Source organism: Seriola aureovittata, chromosome 23, assembly GCF_021018895.1.
Source record: "Seriola aureovittata isolate HTS-2021-v1 ecotype China chromosome 23, ASM2101889v1, whole genome shotgun sequence".
Lineage (NCBI taxonomy): Eukaryota > Metazoa > Chordata > Actinopteri > Carangiformes > Carangidae > Seriola > Seriola aureovittata.
Window position 1 is genome coordinate 4,820,328 of NC_079386.1, and position 18,949 is coordinate 4,839,276.

Sequence of the window (18,949 nt, forward strand, 5' to 3'; positions counted from 1 at the left end):
TCACCAAGACTGCCTTTTTTCACCTACGTCATTCATTGACTTCCTGGCCACATCAGATCAGACTTCAAGGTGCTTCTGATGGCATATAAGGTTCTAAATGGAGTTGCTCCTTCATACCTGTCTGAAACCTTATACTCCATCTCGCGTTTTCCGTTCCCAGAATTTAGGGCTCCTGTCTGTTCCCAGAGTTAAAAAGACTTCTGCTTGCTACAGAGCCTTTTCCTAACGGGCCCCTCTGCTCTGGAACAACCTCCCTGCTGATATCAGACTTCTCTGACTCCATTCAGACTTTCAAATCTAAAATTAAAACATATTTTTATTTTAATTATCTATTCATTTTTCATCATGTCCCTCCTCTGATACACCTACAATCACCAGCCACTTCTTTTGACCTGCCATCAAGGACATGATCCCTCACTGGCTTCCCACCTGCAAACATTTCCTGGTTTGGTCGCCGCAACACACAAATAACTTGGAATGAGTGCTTCTGGAGGCTGAATCCAGATGTCTGCAGCAGTGTAAGTGCAGCAGTGCAGTGGCCGCTGGATTGCAGTGTGATCTGATGGTGGTTTGTGAGTAATTGCTTGAGTACAGGAAGAGGAAGTGCAAATGTCTTTAATGACTTCAGTCGTATAGTAAGCATCATATTAACACAACAGTAATGATGTAAGCTTCCCTTCTAGCTTTCTGACATTACACGTACTGTATGATATTTATAGTTTATATACTATACACCCACACATTTTCTCAGTGTAATATGATTAAATCACAGTGATTTAATCATTAAAAACACAAAAAAGCACAACACTGCATTTGGTTGAAAATTATATATAATAAAACAATTAATAACAAAATAGTTCAAAATTTATTTCCATTATACTCATTTGCTCTCGTACCACATCATTGAATCTGGCATTTATAATGTACTGGTTTCATTAAAAACAAAACAAAACAAAAAAATATACAACACTAAATATATATCTACTATATATATATATATATATATATATATATATATATATATATATCTACTAAACAAATTAAAAATAGATAGTTGCTTTGGCAATAAAAAAAATAAACACTGATACAAAAACAAAAGCAGAGGTGTATGAACATGCACGAGCGACCCTTAGCACAGCATGCAGCGATCTCATCTATTGACTGCAGACCACAAGGGAAGCTATAATAGAAGAGATTGTTCCAGCACTGAGTCTGAAACAACATCTATGACAAACATAAATATAACAGATGTTCCCAAGTACATAGGACTGGATGTTGTAGTTCTTTAGCCATCAAATCTCAAAAGTAACATGTGGCATGTCTTTATTTATCATATGTTACAGTGATGGTGCGTTTAGTGCAGCACTGAGAGACTGATGCAGTGGGTAAAGTGACAGTGGAAATATGTCACCTTTGCCAAAACATATCAAAACACAGCTCAAGCTTGTTCAAGTACTGCAACCCAAGACTTTTACATTTATCATCACTATTCATCATGATTCCTGTTTAACCTCTCCTATTTAAAGAAAGTCTACATTACGTCTCAAAACACATGTTAAGAAATTACCACTTCCATAGAAACAAAGTACAGATCGAACAGTCCTACTGCCTCACACCAGAGTACACACATTGAGTCAAGGTGTCATCCCTCTGCCTTGATGTTCGGTTGACTCTTGGTTCCCTTAAAGCAGCATAATGGAGGTTGTCTGAATCTTCATAACCCTGGTATGAAATATAGAAGTGAATCTGATTATGGAACATGAATTAAATAAGTTCACAAAACACATAGTTGGTGCAGTACATACAGTATTTGTAGGGTAGTTCAACCAATTAATGTAAAGAGATAATATTCACCTCTGCATTAGCTGCGGACGGAGCTGAAAGTCTTGCTGGAGACTCTGATGTGAAAGAAAATAAATATTTTCATGTAAAAATCCTATTCAGTGAATACTTGATGTAACATACAAGCAGTACCAGTTACCTGTGCAGTGGCGGAAGTCTCTCTTGATTATCTTGTACAGTGAGAAAGCCAGTGAAACACTCAGGATGGTGGTGAATGCCAAAGCTCCACTCAGGAAATACACCAAGACAAGAATGTCTCCCTCATCTGTAAGAGGAGAAATTGTAGAACTTTTTTGTTTTTGTCTTGAGTTCACCTCGTCTGCAGAGAGCGAGGCATCTGAAGACGGACAGTTTAGCTTTATCTTTGTGCTTATGTAAAAGGTGATTAATTCTCTGCCTAAATTTTATAGCACTTACTCTCAAAGTCCAGCTTGGTCCCGTCTCCAAACAGTATGTGTCCACATGATGCAACAGCACAGTAGTAGGTCCCAGCATGAGAAAGATTCAGGCTCTTCATCGGCAAATTGTAAATACAGGTTTGTGTTTGTGTCTCAGGTTTCCTCTCACACTGATCGTTCCTGTCTCCATGAGTGTAAATGAATCCTGGATGAGATTCTTCAGAGTCTTTGAACCAGTAAACACTGTGTTCTCCGTCACAGGTCCCAGTGTGTACTGTACAGCTAAGATTCACAGAGCCTCCTGGCTGGATGGTCTCAGACCCTGACTGATGAACCAAATCTTGGATGTTCAATCCTGAACCCTTTACACTGACAGTAACACCCTCTGTAAATTCAAACTTGTTTGTAGAGTAACTTAAGCAGTAGTAAGTCGCTGAGTCTGAAATGTGTAAATCTGAGATTGTCAGGTGGTTCTTACCGTGAATAATCTCAATTGAAAACCGTGAAAAGTTTTTGAATTCGTCAATAAGACTGCCACTTTTGTCATATTTATAGAAGGAAGAGATGCGCTTTGGTTTCTGTCCCAGAGTTTGTTTATACCAGTATATCACTGCAGCTTTACCTTCATTGACACATCGCAAAGTCACATTGTCTCCAACTTTAGCTGGTATAAAGCCACTGTCTTGACGCACCGATGAGGACATCTTGAGATTAGTTACAAACGCTGTAGAGAATAGAGATCAAGAAAATATATAGTTAATGCCATGAAAAAATCCATCATAATGACTGGAAAAAACAATAGACATACATATTTAAGGATGTAAATTTATCCAAAAAAGCCCAAACTTACCTATTCTCCAAAAGAACAGACCACTCAGACATGAAGCAAACTTCAGAGATGTCATCGTGATCAAAATGTCTTGATGAATGTAGAGAACCTCCAGATATTCTCTGCTCTCAGACAGAGGACTGTATTCTGATTGGCTAACAACGAGTGACACTGAATGTCCTATTTTGGAAACAGTGAGCACATGCTCAGCGCCCCCTCCATTGCAAATTTTGGCTCTTGAGTTAAGACACACGGAGAGAGTTAGCAGTTACCAGGACCACAATATAACTCAGACGTCTGATGCTTAAAATCAATAAAAACAGGAATAACAAGCTAAAATAAAGGATTCCACTTTTGCTGAACTAAAGTTCTCTAATTCACAGACCACTCATTTTCACTGGCCGACATCAGCAGCAGTACATGTGTGGGTGTTACGAAGACAAAGATACACAATGTTTGACAATACTTTTTCCTAACAGACAAGTGTAGAACTAGCGGAAATCCTGAATCTCACTTATAGTGCCATATCAAAGTCAAATGGTCTACTACCCCAACCCAGGAAAACACATCTTAAGACTGCTGAGCTCAACACTAGTGCGATCTACTAGTACAACCCCAAACCACTATGTGCAAGTGAAGATTTCTTTTCTCTACCACAAAATGATTCTGTCATGATAAAAACAAGCTTTTAATATGTGTCAAATGAAAAGGTAAATAAGAGATGTTAGGGAACTGGAGGCATATAAAACAATTGGCCAAGGGTAAGGTCAAGCTTTCTGTCAAGGTCGAGGTCAAGGTCAGCTGAAAAAAAAATTGCTGAAAGTAAACCACTTAGTTCTTTTCTGTATTGGAAATGATGGTCCACAAAGAGAAATAATTCACATACTCTATTCAACAAAGTCAATTGTTTGCTTTTCAAATGTACCACCCATTTTAGGTAAGAGGGAACTCTTCCTGTGTTGAAGCTCTTATATGACCAAAGTTTCCACCAGTAGAAAACTGTTCACTAGCTCACACCACCTTCACTGCATAGTGAAAGATGCAACCAGCCTCTTATATCTAGTTAAAAGATGGTGTTATACCTATATCTTGACTTTTCAATTCTTATTAAAAAAAACATGACCATTTGCAATTACTATACAATGACCCCAACCATCAGTTTGGGATTCTTTGTTGAGATATTTCCTTGTTGGTTTTGTTGAGGTGTTACTTTTGTAGGTATTTGGTCATGAAAGCATTGGCCAACCTAGATATTTGACCTGATGATGGTGGCAAAGAAAAAGTTAAAGGACCTCCAAAGGGAAAAATTCATCCAGATGGGAAGCTGAATGTGGAGACAAAGTTTCATGGCAATCCATTCAATAATTCTTGAGACATATCGCTCAAAACCACATATATCATATGATGAGACGAAGAGCCAGGACATCATCATCAAGTCATCAACATTCATCATATGGAGACCATGAATGTCGGTACAGATTTTGTCAGTTCATCCAATATTTGTTGAGACAATTCAGGGAATAGGTGAAAAATATAACCTGCTTCAGGCACTATACGGGAAAAGTTAGGGGATCACCATAGTCACCAGGGTTCATCCTCTGGGCCCCTTTGATATCTGTACCAAATTTCATGGATATCCGTGAAACAATTGTGAAGACGTGTAACATAAAGCCTAAAAAGTCGACCTCATGGTGGTGCTAAAGGAAAAGATCCTCAAAATCAGTAGGATTTATCCTCTGGGGACCATGAATCTCAACTAGTTTTTTCAGATATTTGAGTCTGGGCGAAGTGGTCAACAGACTGAGAGACATTTCCATCCCTAGTGTCATGCTTTGGCTACAACGTTGCTGGTAAATATTCACTGATATATGGGGATATAATTTTGTTCCAGCTGCTTCTCCTTAGCACACGTACCATGGCCATTGTTTGATTGATACAACAGTATCAGCATGTTAGGGTGTTGGAGGTGGTAGGAGAGAAGGTGCTCTCAGAAGAGGTGAGTCTTCAGTTGATATAATCTACTAAAATAGTATGGGCATCAGAGTTAAACTGTGTGGCAGCTGTGCATGAAAATATTACAGATATTTCCTGTTAGAAACCATAAAGCCAAAGAAAGCAGAGGGTCCTAGAAAAGTACATGACCACAGTATACTGAAAGTTATACTGACTGCCAACCACATGGAGACTAAAATAAGATTGTGAATTTGTGGTGTAGGACCAGCACAATGTGTATCAATAGAAAACATGCAAAGACATGTAGGAAGGTATTCATCAGTACACTGTTCAACAGATTGGTTTCTCATCCCGCCATGTTCAGCAGGTGTTGGTGGGTTTTGATGCTGCTCATGTGCAATGAGAAGGCCGGCCCTGCTCTGTCTGAGCATGCAGCTGTGTCTGGAAAGACACATCTGTATCAAAAGTTCTTTAAGTTCATGGTTGGCTTCCTTATTGTTTCTCTCTTACATTTCAGGATGTGAGCATGGTAGCTTTTGCTGACAGCTTTAGTTGCTTTTGATTTAGTCACTCATCAATAGCAAGGATGCAGTAGCGCCAACTTTCACTTTCTATAGAGTGAGAATTTCTTCCTTTCTCTTGTGTACTTGTATCTTTCTCTCTCTCATTTTTAAAAGATAAATTTCCATCTATATCTTCAAATAGGCAATAAATGGCCAGATGTTAATGAGATTGTAAGGTTTCAGTTATATTTAGTATCTGGTACATGAATATGAGAAAGTGTCTCAGTCAGTGTGAGGCAGCTGGTTAGTTGTGGCTCTGAGGGAGTTTCTCTGCAGGTTGTCTACAGTAGTTATTGATGGTGTTTTATTGCTTACTCTTTTTCCAACTGTGCAAACTCTATCTGTCACTACAACACCATGGAGATGAGTTGCTTAGATGTTTGCCAGTAAATTAAACTACAGTAGACATGGTTTGAGTGGGAATATAGCATATTAGATGACACCAGTCACATCCAGAACTTGTTTGATTAGTTTATTGAAGATCAAGATTTTTCCTTCTGTATATGGCGTTGAAATCTGACAGAAAGTTATGCCATGTTAACAGCTCTCTGAAGCTGTACTTCAGCACAGTGGAGCTTTGAGCTAAATACAATATGTCAGTGTGCTAACATGCTCAGAACAACTATCAACATGCTCAGAACAACAATGCTAACATGCTCAAAACAACAATGCTAACATGCATGACGTTTAGCAGGTTTTGTAAATTCGTGGAAAATGTATAATTTTGATCCTGTGATGGAACTAGATGAAAAGTCAGGAGATCAACAAAGTCAGTAGGATTCATGATCATGGCACCTTGGGTATTTGAAACTAAATTTGTGCCAATCCATCCAGTGGATGTTGGACCACAGAGGTGAACCAACTGATAGACAGACCATGAGCCGCTAGCTAGCATGGCTTAAAATAGTACTTTTAACAACCTGACACCTGCCTGCTGAAAGCATTTCTTTTATTAGGACATTACAAGCATTGCTACAACAGTGCTTCTATTAAAGAAAGAAAAATATAAAGCTTGATACACAGATTTAGACAATCACTTCTTACACAGAAACAAAGTACAAATGAAATACGTCCAGCTCTACTGCCTTACAGTGGAGTACACACATTCAGTTTGTGTGTTCTCCCTGTGTCTTTTTATCCTGTTGATCTTATGCTTCTTCAAAGCTGCATAATGAAGGTTGTCTGAATTCTGGTAACCCTGGTAATAAAATGTCAGATTAGCATTAAATTACGATATTAATACACATGACTTGTTTGATACTGAACACCCCAATAGCAACATTATAATTCACATTGATATGATAGAACTTTGTGCTTTACACACAGGTGTTCCCACTACAGGAACATAATGACCTGTAACTAAACATGTAGCTCATATTAGCATGCTCATATATGATTTCATGGACATACAGTATATCTAAAATATTCTGCTGTTTAACACAGCCAAGACGCAAGCTTAAAAGTTCAGGCTATAGGTCAGTAAGTTTCTTTAGTGGAAAAAACCTAACAGCTATATTCTGCACTTTCTCCTACTAGAATATATTTTGTTATAGTGTTGCTTTGATAATACTCACTTCTGTATTTGAGGCTGAGTCAGATGAAGATCTTGCTTGAGAGTCTGGTTATGAAAGAAAAGACAGATTCTTTAAACTTTGTTTGATTTTAATGTACTATTCAAACATGATGGGAACTTCGGAATAAGGAATATGCATGTGGAAGATTTCTGACAGTCTTATCTTGCTTTGTTTGACTTCATTGTATCATATATCAACTTCAAGTGTTTTACCTCCAGTATTTTTTTTTTTTTTTTAAAGTATATTTTTTGGGCTTTTATGCCTTTAATGGACAGCACAGGGGAGAGTGACAGGAAACGGGGAGGCAGAGAGAGGGGGAATGACATGCAGTGAAAGGCCGTCCGATGCGGGATTCGAACCGGGGCCAACTGCAGCGAGGACTGTAGCCTCTACACATGGGGCGCCTGCTTAAACCACTACGCTACACGACGCCCCTACCTCCAGTATTAACTACATCAAAAACACTATCAAAAGTAAGAACTGACAGATTGCCTACCTGTACGATGACAGCTTTTGTTCATTCTATATGCTGCATATGATAGCAAAACAGCCAGGATGGTGGTGAATGCCAAAGCTCCACTCAACAAATACACCAAGGCATATGAATTGTCCTTATCTGCAGATACACACAGTAAGAGATATTACAGAGCTTTAGAAAATTGAGTCAATATTGAACATAGCATATACAGTATATATGAAACCACTGTTATTTTGTTACTTACCCGCTGAGTCCAACTTTTTCTGTTTTCCAAACAGAACATGTCCACATGAGGCAACAGCACAATAAGTCCCAGCATGAGAAAGATTCAGGCTCTTCATCGGCAAATTGTAGACACAGGTTTGTGTTTGTGTCTCAGGTTTCCTCTCACACTGATCATTCCTGTCTCCATGAGTGTAAATGAATCCTGGATGAGATTCTTCAGAGTCTTTGAACCAGTAAACACTGTGTTCTCCATCACAGGTCCCAGTGTGTACTGTACAGCTGAGATTCACAGAGCCTCCTGGCTGGATGGTCTCAGACCCTGACTGATGAACCAAAGCTTGGATGTTCAATCCTGAACCCTTTACACTGACAGTAACACCCTCTGTAAATTCAAACCTGTTTGCATAGTAACTTAAGCAGTAGTAAGTCGCTGAGTCTGAAATGTGTAAATCTGAGATTGTCAGGTGGTTCTTACCATGAATAATCTCGATTGAAAACCGTGAAAAGTTTTTGAATTCGTCAATAAGACTGCCACTTTTGTCATGTTTATAGAAGGAAGAGATGCGCTTTGGTTTCTTTCCCAGAGTTTGTTTATACCAGTATATCACTAAAGCTTTACCTTCATTAACACATCGTAAAGTCACATTGTCTCCAACTTTAGCTGGTATAAAACCACTGTCTTGACGCACCGATGAGGACATCTTGAGATTAGTCACAAAGGCTGAGGAGAATAGAGATCAAGAAAATATAGAGTTAATGCCATGAAAAAATCTGTCATAATGACTGAAAAAAATATATATAGATAACAACAATAGATATAAATATTTAAGGATGTACATTTATCCACAAAAGCTCCAACTTACCTATTCTCCACAAGAACAGAACAGTCAGACGTGAAGCAAACTTCAGAGATGTCATCGTGATCAAAATGTCTTGATGAATGTGGAGAACCTCCATACATTCTCTGCTCTCAGACAGAGGACTGTATTCTGATTGGCTGACAACTAGTGACACTGAATGTCCTATTTTGGAAACAGTGAGCACATGCTCAGCGCCCCCTCCATTGCAAATTTTGGCTCTTGAGTTAAGACACACGGAGAGAGTTAGCAGTTACCAGGACCACAATATAACTCAGACGTCTGATGCTTAAAATCAATAAAAACAGGAATAACAAGCTAAAGTGGATTCAACTTTTGCTGAACTAAAGTTCTCTAATTCACAGACCACTCATTTTCACTGGCCGACATCAGCAGCAGTATATATGTGGGTGTTACAAAGACAAAGATACACAATGTTTGACAATACTTTTTCCTAACAGACAAGTGTAGAACTAGCGGAAATCCTGAATCTCACTTATAGTGCCATATCAAAGTCAAATGGTCTGCTACCCCAACCCAGGAAAACACATCTTAAGACTGCTGAGCTCAACACTAGTGCGATCTACTAGTACAACCCCAAACCACTATGTGCGAGTGAAGATTTCTTTTATCTACCACAAAATGATTCTGTCATGATACAAACAAGCCTTTAATTTGTGTCAAATGAAAAGGTAAATAAGAGATGTTAGGGAACTGGAGGCATATAAAACAACTTGGCAAAGGGTAAGGTCAAGCTTTCTGTCAAGGTCAAGGTCAAGGTCAGCTGAAAAAAAAATTGCTGAAAGTAAACCACTTAGTTCTTTTCTGTATTGGAAATGATGGTCCACAAAGAGAAATATTTCACATAATTTATTCAACAATGTCAATTGTTTGCTTTTCAAACGTACCACCCATTTTAGGTAAGAGGGCACTCTTACTGTTTTGAAGCTCTTATATGACCAAAGTTTCCACCAGTGGAAAACTTTTCACTAGCTCTTTTTAATTCTTATTCAAAAAGCATGAGCATTTGCAATTACTATACAATGACCCCAACCATCAGTTTGGGATTCTTTGTTGAGATGTTTCCTTGTTGGTTTTGTTGAGGTGTTACCTTTGCAGGTATTTGGTCATGAAAGCATTGGCCAACCTAGATATTTGACCTGATGATGGCAAAGAAAAAGTTAAAGGACCCCCAAATGTAAAAATTCATGCAGATGGGAAGCTGAATATGGCAACCCAATTCATGGCAATCCATTCAATAATTCTTGAGACATATCGCTCAAAACCACATATATCATATGATGAGACGAAGAGCCAGGACATCATCATCAAGTCATCAACATTCATCATATGGAGACCATGAATGTCGGTACAGATTTTGTCAGTTCATCCAATATTTGTTGAGACAATTCAGGGGATAAGTAAAAAATATAACCTGCTTCAGGCACTATACGGGAAAAGTTAGGGGATCACCATAGTCACGAGGGTTCATCCTCTGGGCCCCTTTGATATCTGTACCAAATTTCATGGATATCCGTGAAACAATTGTGAAGACGTGTAACATAAAGCCTAAAAAGTCGACCTCATGGTGGTGCTAAAGGAAAAGATCCTCAAAATCAGTAGGATTTATCCTCTGGGGACCATGAATCTCCACTAGTTTTTCAGATATTTGAGTCTGGGCGAAGTGGTCAACAGACTGAGAGACATTTCCATCCCTACTGTCATGCTTTGGCTACAACGTTGCTGGTAAATATTCACTGATATATGGGGATATAATTTTGTTCCAGCTGCTTCTCCTTAGCACACATACCATGGCCATTGTTTGATTGATACAACAGTATCAGCATGTTAGGATGTTGGAGGTGGTAGGAGAGAAGGTGCTCTCAGAAGAGGTGAGTCTTCAGTTGATATAATCTACTAAAATAGTATGGGCATCAGAGTTAAACTGTGTGGCAGCTGTGCATGAAAATATTACAGATATTTCCTGTTAGAAACCATAAAGCCAAAGAAAGCAGAGGGTCCTAGAAAAGTACATGACCACAGTATACTGAAAGTTCAACTGACTGCCAACCACACGGAGACTAAAATAAGATTGTGAATTTGTGGTGTAGGACCAGCACAATGTGTATCAATAGAAAACATGCAAAGACATGTAGGAAGGTATTCATCAGTACACTGTTCAACAGATTGGTTTCTCATCCCGCCATGTTCAGCAGGTGTTGGTGGGTTTTGATGCTGCTCATTTGCAATGAGAAGGCCGGCCCTGCTCTGTCTGAGCTTGCAGCTGTGTCTGGAAAGACACATCTGTATCAAAAGTTCTTTAAGTTCATGGTTGGCTTCCTTATTGTTTCTCTCTTACATTTCAGGATGTGAGCATGGTAGCTTTTGCTGACAGCTTTAGTTGCTTTTGATTTAGTCACTCATCAATAACAAAGATGCAGTAGCGCCAACTTTCACTTTCTATAGAGTGAGAATTTCTTCCTTTCTCTTGTGTACTTGTATCTTTCTCTCTCTCATTTTTAAAAGATAAATTTCCATCTATATCTTCAAATAGACAATAAATGGCCAGATGTTAATGAGATTGTAAGGTTTCAGTTATATTTAGTATCTGGTACATGAATATGAGAAAGTGTCTCAGTCAGTGTGAGGCAGCTGGTTAGTTGTGGCTCTGAGGGAGTTTCTCTGCAGGTTGTCTACAGTAGTTATTGATGGTGTTTTATTGCTTACTCTTTTTCCAACTGTGCAAACTCTATCTGTCACTACAACACCATGGAGATGAGTTGCTTAGATGTTTGCCAGTAAATTAAACTACAGTAGACATGGTTTGAGTGGGAATATAGCATATTAGATGACACCAGTCACATCCAGAACTTGTTTGATTAGTTTATTGAAGATCAAGATTTTTCCTTCTGTATATGGCGTTGAAATCTGACAGAAAGTTATGCCATGTTAACAGCTCTCTGAAGCTGTACTTCAGCACAGTGGAGCTTTGAGCTAAATACAATATGTCAGTGTGCTAACATGCTCAGAACAACTATCAACATGCTCAGAACAACAATGCTAACATGCTCAAAACAACAATGCTAACATGCATGACATTTAGCAGGTTTTGTAAATTCTTGGACAATGTATAATTTTGATCGTGTGATGGCACTAGATGAAAAGTCAGGAGATCAACAAAGTCAGTAGGATTCATGATCATGGCACCTTGGGTATTTGAAACAATATTTGTGCCAATCCATCCAGTGGATGTTGGACCACAGAGGTGGACCAACTGATAGACAGACCATGAGCCGCTAGCTAGCATGGCTTAAAATAATACTTTTAACAACCTGACACCTGCCTGCTGAAAGCATTTCTTTTATTAGGACATTACAAGCATTGCTACAATAGTGCTTCTATTAAAGAAAGAAAAATATCAAGCTTGATACACAGATTTAGACAATCACTTCTTACACAGAAACAAAGTACAAATGAAATACGTCCAGCTCTACTGCCTTACAGTGGAGTACACACATTCAGGGTCCGTGTTGTCCCTGTGTCTTTTTGTTCTGTTGATCTTATGTTTCTTCAAAGCTGCATAATGAAGGTTGTCTGAATTCTGGTAACCCTGGTGATAAAATGTCAGATTAGCATTAAATTACAATATTAATATACATGACTTGTTCTATACTGAACACCCCAATAGCAACATTATAATTCACATTGATATGATAGAACTTTGTGCTTTACACACAGGTGTTCCCACTACAGGAACATAATGACCTGTAACTAAACATGTAGCTCATATTAGCATGCTCATATATAATTTCATGGACATACAGTATATCTAAAATGTTCTGCTGTTTAACACAGCCAAGACGCAAGCGTAAAAGTTCAGGCTATAGGTCAGTAAGTTTCTTTAGTGGAAAAAACCTAACAGCTATATCCTGCACTTTCTCCTACTAGAATATATTTTGTTATGGTGGTGCTTTGATAATACTCACTTCTGCATTTGGAGTTGAGTCAGGGGAAGATCTTGCTTGAGAGTCTGATTATGAGATGACACGAAAGAGAAGGGTTCTTTAAACTTCATTTGATTTAAACGTACTATTCAAACATGATGGAGAGTGAATCACAAGCGCAATGTATCTCAATATAACTGAACCACTTCATCCTAGAACTCCACCATTTAACAGTATAAAGCTTCCACCAAGTTACATTATTTACTGGCTCAATTCTCTACAAACTGGTGACTAAAACTTTGAAGTTCAAATGTTTTTGCTGATGAGGTTTGCAGGTGATAAGTATGGAATAGAAATATATTCCCATTGTATGTCTTAGGTTTCTGACACTTGTCTTGATTTGGTGGCTTCACTGTATCATATATCAGCTTCAAGTGTTTTACCTCCAGTATTAACTACATTAAAACACACTATCAAAAGTAAGAACTGACAGTTTGCCTACCTGTACGATGACAGCTTTTGTTCATTCTATATGCTGCATATGATAGCAAAACAGCCAGGATGGTGGTGAATGCCAAAGCTCCACTCAACAAATACACCAAGGCATATGAGTTGTCCTTATCTGCAGATACACACAGTAAGAGATATTACAGAGCTTTAGAAAATTGAGTCAGGAGTGATCATAGCATATACAGTATATATGAAACCACTGTTATCTTGTTACTTACCCGTTGAGTCCAACTTTTTCTTGTTTCCAAACAGAACATGTCCACATGAGGCAACAGCACAATAAGTCCCAGCATGAGAAAGATTCAGGCTCTTCGTCAGCAAGTTGTAGACACAGGTTTGTGTTTGTATCTCAGGTTTCCTCTCACATGTATCATTCCTGTCTCCATGAGTGTAAATGAGTCCTGGATGAGATTCTTCAGAATTTCTGAACCAGTAAACACTGTGTTCTCCATCACAGGTCCCAGTGTGTACTGTACAGCTGAGCTGTTCAGTTGACTGGATGGTGTCGGATGGTGACTGATGAACCAAAGCTTGGATGTTAAAGCCTGAACCCTGTACACTGATAGTAGCTCCATCTACAAACTCAAAATCATATGCGTAGCAACCTATGCAGTAGTAAGTGGCTGAATCTGAAAAGTTCAAATCCGAGATTGTCAAGTGATTTTTACCGTTTCCAACTTCTAGTGCGAATCGAGGATCGTCCTCAAATTCACCAAGAAAGTAGCCATTTTTCTCATGCTTGTAGAAGGTAGAGATGACCCTTGGTTTCTGTCCCAGAGTTTGCTTATACCAGTAAAACATCACTGCATTACCCTCATAGAAACATCGCAAGGTCACCTTCTCACCAATGTCAGCTGGATAAAAACCGCTGTCTTGAAGCACATATTTGGACGATTTCAGATTATTCATCTGACCTGAAGAGGAAATGGATTGAAGACATGCAATTTGATCAATTATATAGGTTGATGATGATCATAATGCAAAATTTGTAATGGAAAATGTAACACACAACTTACCTGAACTCCCTAAAAACAGATAAATCAGATACAACGCAAACTTCAAATTTGTCATCGTGTCCAAAATGCCTCGTTGAATGAACTGAAACACTGCACGTTCTCTGCTCTTCAGAGAGAAGGCTGCGTTTGATTGGCTAATGAGAAGTAACACCTATTATCCTGATGTGGAAACAGTGATCTCATGTTCAGTGCTGCCTCGAATGAACTACATAAAAAAAAGTTCACACAGGTCTTTTGACAGCCGTTACCTTACCTGATTTCAACTCTTTCCGTCCATACACACCACCAGGCTCTTTAATGTTCAGTTGCTGGGAATGTGGGCAAGTCTCACTCATCTGTCTTTGTTACTTGGTCTAGTTAATGTTCTGTAATGTGTTATTATTTATTAGACAACTCATTAGAGTACTTAACATTTAAAATGTGTTGTCCGGTGATGACCTGACTCTTATTTGATAAAATCACCAATGTAAAAGCATGAACACCTTTGACGTCCTTGGTCCCTCCAATTAGATGCTTGGTAGTATTTCACACTGATGGCATGTTAAAGGTAAATTTAGCTGATTTTTGACTTTGCATGGTACATCATAATAACAGTTGTCTGCACTGTGACCTGTTTGATGGGTGCGATTTAGTTTCCTGTGTGAACTCGACCACGGAACCAATGAGTGGGATACCAATTGGCTTGAAAACACAAAGAAATAACCAATGCCAAATTTAAGACGATGGCGGGGTGTTGCTGTAACTTTATGTCCATATTAAATCAGCAAATAAATTTTTTTATTTCCTGATGGTATTATTAGCATAAGTGGCTAATGTAGCTGGTAACTTGTTACATTGCTTCATCTGTACCTTCTCAAGCACATATATCATGGTCACTGTTTGGTTGATACAAAAGTAAATGTAAATGACACACAGACACACTGGGTTTTGGTGGGGGGTAATGCTAGGAAGCTAAGGCTAATACCAAAGTGAACACATCACTTCCCATGTAAGCCGTCTGTGGGACTCTGGACTAGGAATACTTGTATAACCCAGCACTTTAAATGACAAACACAGTTATGGGTTAATATTTTCTATATATTTTTTTTTTTTACTTTTTAAACCGTGTTCTAGTTTAAGCAATCCATATTAGTTTAATTGCTATTTACTTGAAGTAGCCGGGGCATCAGAGGTATACTCTGTGGCATGCATGCATGGAAACACTGCAGAGACTTCCTGTTTGAAACCGCACAGACAAAGAGAGCAGAGGGTCTTTCGACTGCCGACAACACTAGAGGCTAAATAAAGATCCTCACATCTCGGGTTTGTGGTGCAAAGTCAGAACGCTTACAGTAAACAACAGGGCTGTATCGTGTCACCAAGGGCAGGCACTCATTCTCTGACAGAGGTGTTTGTGCTGCATTCCACATGTACAGCGAGGTCCAGAAGTCTGAGATCACTTTGCCAGTCAAGTGAACGAGGAAAGTGGTCTCAGACTTTTGGACACCGGTGTTTATTTTATAAATCTTATGCTGGCGGGTCTCCTGCTCCGAGAAGGCTGGCCTCGCTGTTTCTGAACACGCAACCGACCACGCCTTGAGAGCATCATGTCTAGTATGTGACTGACTCGTCTTGCTGAGAGTTTTATACGTCTCCGACCACAAACAAGCACCAGATAATGAGCGTTGTGTGAAAGTGGGGGAAATACATGTACAGGTTGTGCTTTGCAGATTAAACAGTGTTCGTGCAGACAGATGTAGACAACAGCAAGGTATTGACTTTGTTTTTAATATTTATTTTCCACACGTCAAACTCTCTCGAGTGTCTGACCCAACAAGCACCACAGAGATCCGTGTGGTTATGTGTTTGTACATTGTAAATGACAGGTATAGCGAGAGTGGAAACATGACACCTCTGAAAGCACAGGTCACATCAAGGGAACTTGGCTTAACTGAACCTGAAGGTATATGTTTTTTTGCAAAGGCAAAGCTTCACATTCAGTGGTGAAAGCTGGAGGTGGAACATGTCCAGCTCTACTGCTTCACACTGGAGTAAACACATTCACTCATGGTGTCATCTCTCTGTCTTCTTGAGCTGCTGGCCTTGTGCTCCCTTAGAGCAGCATAGTGGAGGTCGTCTGCATCTCGGTGACCCTGGTAATAAAATGAGAAAAGAGTTCATTGCCATATTGGTATATGTGTCATAACTGATATAGGCAAGAACTGAGAGCACTATCACTAATGCATGTATTTTTTTTGTTTTTAATTTGTTGAGCTTGTGTCAGAGAGGTGTTAATTCTCCTGTTGTGGCTCTTGTATTTGAAATGGTGGACAAAATAACAAATACATCCAAATACAATGTAATCTAGTACAACAGCAACGACCTAAGTCATCAAATCTACAATCAGTCATCACAGCAAGACTGAATTGTATTATCGTCATCTTTTGTGATGCGATATATGTTACACTTATAGTAGTACAACACTAATGCTTACCTCTGTACTCGGAGCTCGGGCAGCTGCAGATCTTGCCTGAGAGTCTAGTTGTGACAAAAGACAACAACAAAAGCTTTGCTCAAAATGCGACAAGCTGGAGGTGACACAATCCGTTTAACTTAGCTGGATCCTTTGGACCAAATGTAATGAACCAGTTCCTCTTATTCATCTGTTACTTTATTGTGAAAGAAACAGGTGCAGGTAGGACTTTATATAGTGGAATCAATGAAGACCAATGTATAAACTACAGGCTACTAGTATTATAGTATTTGTTATAGTATAAATATGAGACTTGCATACCTTATAAAAAGTCTTGACCGTCAAGCTGCAGCACTCACACTATCTTAAGTGTATTTTCTTCAGTATACAAAAATAGCATGTTAAATTCTCAATGTATGCTATTTACATGTAATTCGGACTGGACTCTACATGTCTAAGTCATACGGTGGAACACTCATCAGTAGTACTTTGAACACACACCGTCAAATATATAGAAGGAAAGTTTAACCCACCTGTGCACTGGCAGCTGTTTGCCTTGTACATTATATATGCCAGGACAACAACCAGGACTGCGTTGAACGCCAAAGCTCCACTCAACAAATACACCAAGACAACAGACTTCACCTCGTCTGCAGAGAGCCAGAAATCAGGAGACATTGGAGCTTTTAGATTGTAATCAGATCTGATTAAAAAGTTTCCACCAAACGCGACAGGAATTGTAGTTACCCTCAAACTCCAGCTTGGTCCCGTTTCCAAACAGTATTTGTCCACATGAGGCAACAGCACAGTAGTAGGTCCCAGCATGAGAACGATTCAGCCTCTGCATCGGCAAGTTGTAGACACAGGTTTGTGTTTGTGTCTCAGGTTTCCTCTCACACTGATCATTCCTGTCTCCATGAGTGTAAATGAGTCCTGGATGAGATTCTTTAGAGTCTTTGAACCAGTAAACACTGTGTTCTCCGTCACAGGTCCCAGTGTGTACTGTACAGTTGAGAGTCACAGAGCCTCCTGGCTGGAGGATCTCAAATGCTGACTGACGGATCCAAGATTGGTTGTTCAATCCTGAACCCTTTACAGTGACAGTAATGCTCTCCAAAAATTCATACACGTAAGAAAAGCTACTCACACAGTAGTAAGTGGCTGAGTCTGACATTTGCACATCTGAGATCTTTAAATGATTTTTACCAGTGGTAGATTCCAGTTCAAAACGTGAATTGTTCTTAAAGTCATCCTGCAGGATGCCGTTTTTCTCATGCTTGTAGAACTTAGAAACCAGCCTTGGTTTCTCTCCCAGAGTCTGTTTATACCAGTAAAACATCACTGCAGTGGCAGACTCTTTATAGAAACACTCCAGAGTCACGTTTTCACCAACATTCACTGACACGAAATGTAAAGATGATGATAATTTACTTGCTGTCGTATCAGCTGAGGAGAAAAAGGAGATATGATACCAAACGAATGTATAGAAATAGAAATATATATTTTTTTAAAAACATATGTTTCAGAGAAAAAGAGACAAAATGCATTTGTAAAAAGAAACAACTTACCTATTCTCCCCAGACAGAGCAGACACGTCGCATACAAAGCAAACACTGGAGGTGTCATTTTGTTGGCTAATTGAGAGAATCTCTGTTCGTTCTCTACTTTTGAGAGACCGGGCTGTGTTTTACTGGCCAATCAGAACTGACTCTGCATGAACACATGAGCAGTGTAAGGTTGGTCTGTGTCTGTGTGAAGATTGTCATGGAAAGAAGTGAGACTGAATTGGAAAATGAAATGTGTGTTTTCAAGATGGATCCCTGTTCAGCTATGACGAGCTTCTGAAGTCAGTGGGGTAGAATTTCCTGCAATGAACATGATCGACCAGGTGGCAAGCCCAGATGAATACCACCCCCACCCCCACCCCACCCCCCTACACCTCGCCCCCATCACTCTATGCCATAGATCTACTGTTTCCTACTGACTTAAGAAGAAACACATATTATACCTTTTTACACTTATTTTTTGAATGGGTTTTTGGTTAGGTGACTGAAATAAACTTAAATCAACACAAGCTCAAGACATTTTCACATTCTATTCTATGACACAACATGTCAGTAAATACCCCAGTCCTGATTTCTTTAAGCTTTTTTGTGTCTTAAAAAAAAAGCCATTTGCTAACAAGTGGCTAAACAACATCATGCAAACACCAGTCCACCTTTACAACGTAGTGTTATATTCTCGCGCTGTTGTTTTGAAAACTTTGTAAAAGCAAAGGATTTTGTAGAAGAGGTAAGAGCGAAATCAA

At 39.1% G+C, this 18,949-nt stretch overlaps 4 protein-coding genes across 4 annotated transcripts; all 4 read right to left on the reverse strand.

Annotated features, from left to right (window-relative positions):
• Nucleotides 1-1,073: 1,073 nt before the first annotated feature.
• Nucleotides 1,074-3,145, reverse strand: LOC130164859 (uncharacterized). Its single transcript, XM_056369848.1, has 5 exons — nucleotides 3,091-3,145; nucleotides 2,260-2,964; nucleotides 1,982-2,107; nucleotides 1,855-1,898; nucleotides 1,074-1,722 (listed from the first exon to the last, which is right to left on the reverse strand). The coding sequence occupies exons 1-5, from the start codon at nucleotides 3,143-3,145 to the stop codon at nucleotides 1,603-1,605; spliced, it is 1,050 nt and encodes a 349-aa protein (XP_056225823.1). The 3' UTR covers nucleotides 1,074-1,602.
• A 2,907-nt stretch (nucleotides 3,146-6,052) lies between these two features.
• LOC130164582 (uncharacterized) lies at nucleotides 6,053-8,786 on the reverse strand. The gene is made up of 5 exons (XM_056369396.1): nucleotides 8,726-8,786; nucleotides 7,882-8,583; nucleotides 7,656-7,775; nucleotides 7,160-7,203; nucleotides 6,053-6,783 (listed from the first exon to the last, which is right to left on the reverse strand). The coding sequence occupies exons 1-5, from the start codon at nucleotides 8,778-8,780 to the stop codon at nucleotides 6,664-6,666; spliced, it is 1,041 nt and encodes a 346-aa protein (XP_056225371.1). The 5' UTR covers nucleotides 8,781-8,786; the 3' UTR covers nucleotides 6,053-6,663.
• A 4,597-nt stretch (nucleotides 8,787-13,383) lies between these two features.
• On the reverse strand, nucleotides 13,384-14,362 carry LOC130164861 (uncharacterized). Its single transcript, XM_056369849.1, has 2 exons — nucleotides 14,190-14,362; nucleotides 13,384-14,087 (listed from the first exon to the last, which is right to left on the reverse strand). Exons 1-2 carry the CDS (start codon nucleotides 14,242-14,244, stop codon nucleotides 13,384-13,386), a joined length of 759 nt encoding a protein of 252 aa, XP_056225824.1. The 5' UTR covers nucleotides 14,245-14,362.
• Nucleotides 14,363-15,883: 1,521 nt separating this feature from the next.
• LOC130164579 (uncharacterized) lies at nucleotides 15,884-18,458 on the reverse strand. The gene is made up of 5 exons (XM_056369394.1): nucleotides 18,210-18,458; nucleotides 17,389-18,087; nucleotides 17,175-17,291; nucleotides 16,663-16,706; nucleotides 15,884-16,321 (listed from the first exon to the last, which is right to left on the reverse strand). The coding sequence occupies exons 1-5, from the start codon at nucleotides 18,265-18,267 to the stop codon at nucleotides 16,202-16,204; spliced, it is 1,038 nt and encodes a 345-aa protein (XP_056225369.1). The 5' UTR covers nucleotides 18,268-18,458; the 3' UTR covers nucleotides 15,884-16,201.
• Nucleotides 18,459-18,949: the final 491 nt, after the last annotated feature.

Excerpts from the sequence above, each read along its gene's own strand:
- LOC130164582 (XM_056369396.1), bottom strand. The coding sequence starts at position 8,780 with ATGACATCTCTGAAGTTTGCTTCACGTCTGACTGTTCTGTTCTTGTGG. Across the intron at positions 7,204-7,655 it reads CAAAAGCTGTCATCGTACAG|ACTCTCAAGCAAGATCTTCA; the intron begins GTAGGCAATCTG and ends TTTCATAACCAG. Across the intron at positions 6,784-7,159 it reads ACTCAGCCTCAAATACAGAA|GGTTACCAGAATTCAGACAA; the intron begins GTGAGTATTATC and ends TTTTATTACCAG.
- LOC130164579 (XM_056369394.1), bottom strand. The coding sequence starts at position 18,267 with ATGACACCTCCAGTGTTTGCTTTGTATGCGACGTGTCTGCTCTGTCTG. Across the intron at positions 18,088-18,209 it reads GCTCTGTCTGGGGAGAATAG|CTGATACGACAGCAAGTAAA; the intron begins GTAAGTTGTTTC and ends TTTTCTCCTCAG. Across the intron at positions 16,707-17,174 it reads AAACAGCTGCCAGTGCACAG|ACTCTCAGGCAAGATCTGCA; the intron begins GTGGGTTAAACT and ends TGTCACAACTAG.
- LOC130164859 (XM_056369848.1), bottom strand. The coding sequence starts at position 3,145 with ATGACATCTCTGAAGTTTGCTTCATGTCTGAGTGGTCTGTTCTTTTGG. Across the intron at positions 1,899-1,981 it reads AGACTTCCGCCACTGCACAG|AGTCTCCAGCAAGACTTTCA; the intron begins GTAACTGGTACT and ends CTTTCACATCAG. Across the intron at positions 1,723-1,854 it reads CGTCCGCAGCTAATGCAGAG|GGTTATGAAGATTCAGACAA; the intron begins GTGAATATTATC and ends ATTTCATACCAG.
- LOC130164861 (XM_056369849.1), bottom strand. The coding sequence starts at position 14,244 with ATGACAAATTTGAAGTTTGCGTTGTATCTGATTTATCTGTTTTTAGGG. Across the intron at positions 14,088-14,189 it reads TCTGTTTTTAGGGAGTTCAG|GTCAGATGAATAATCTGAAA; the intron begins GTAAGTTGTGTG and ends TTTCCTCTTCAG.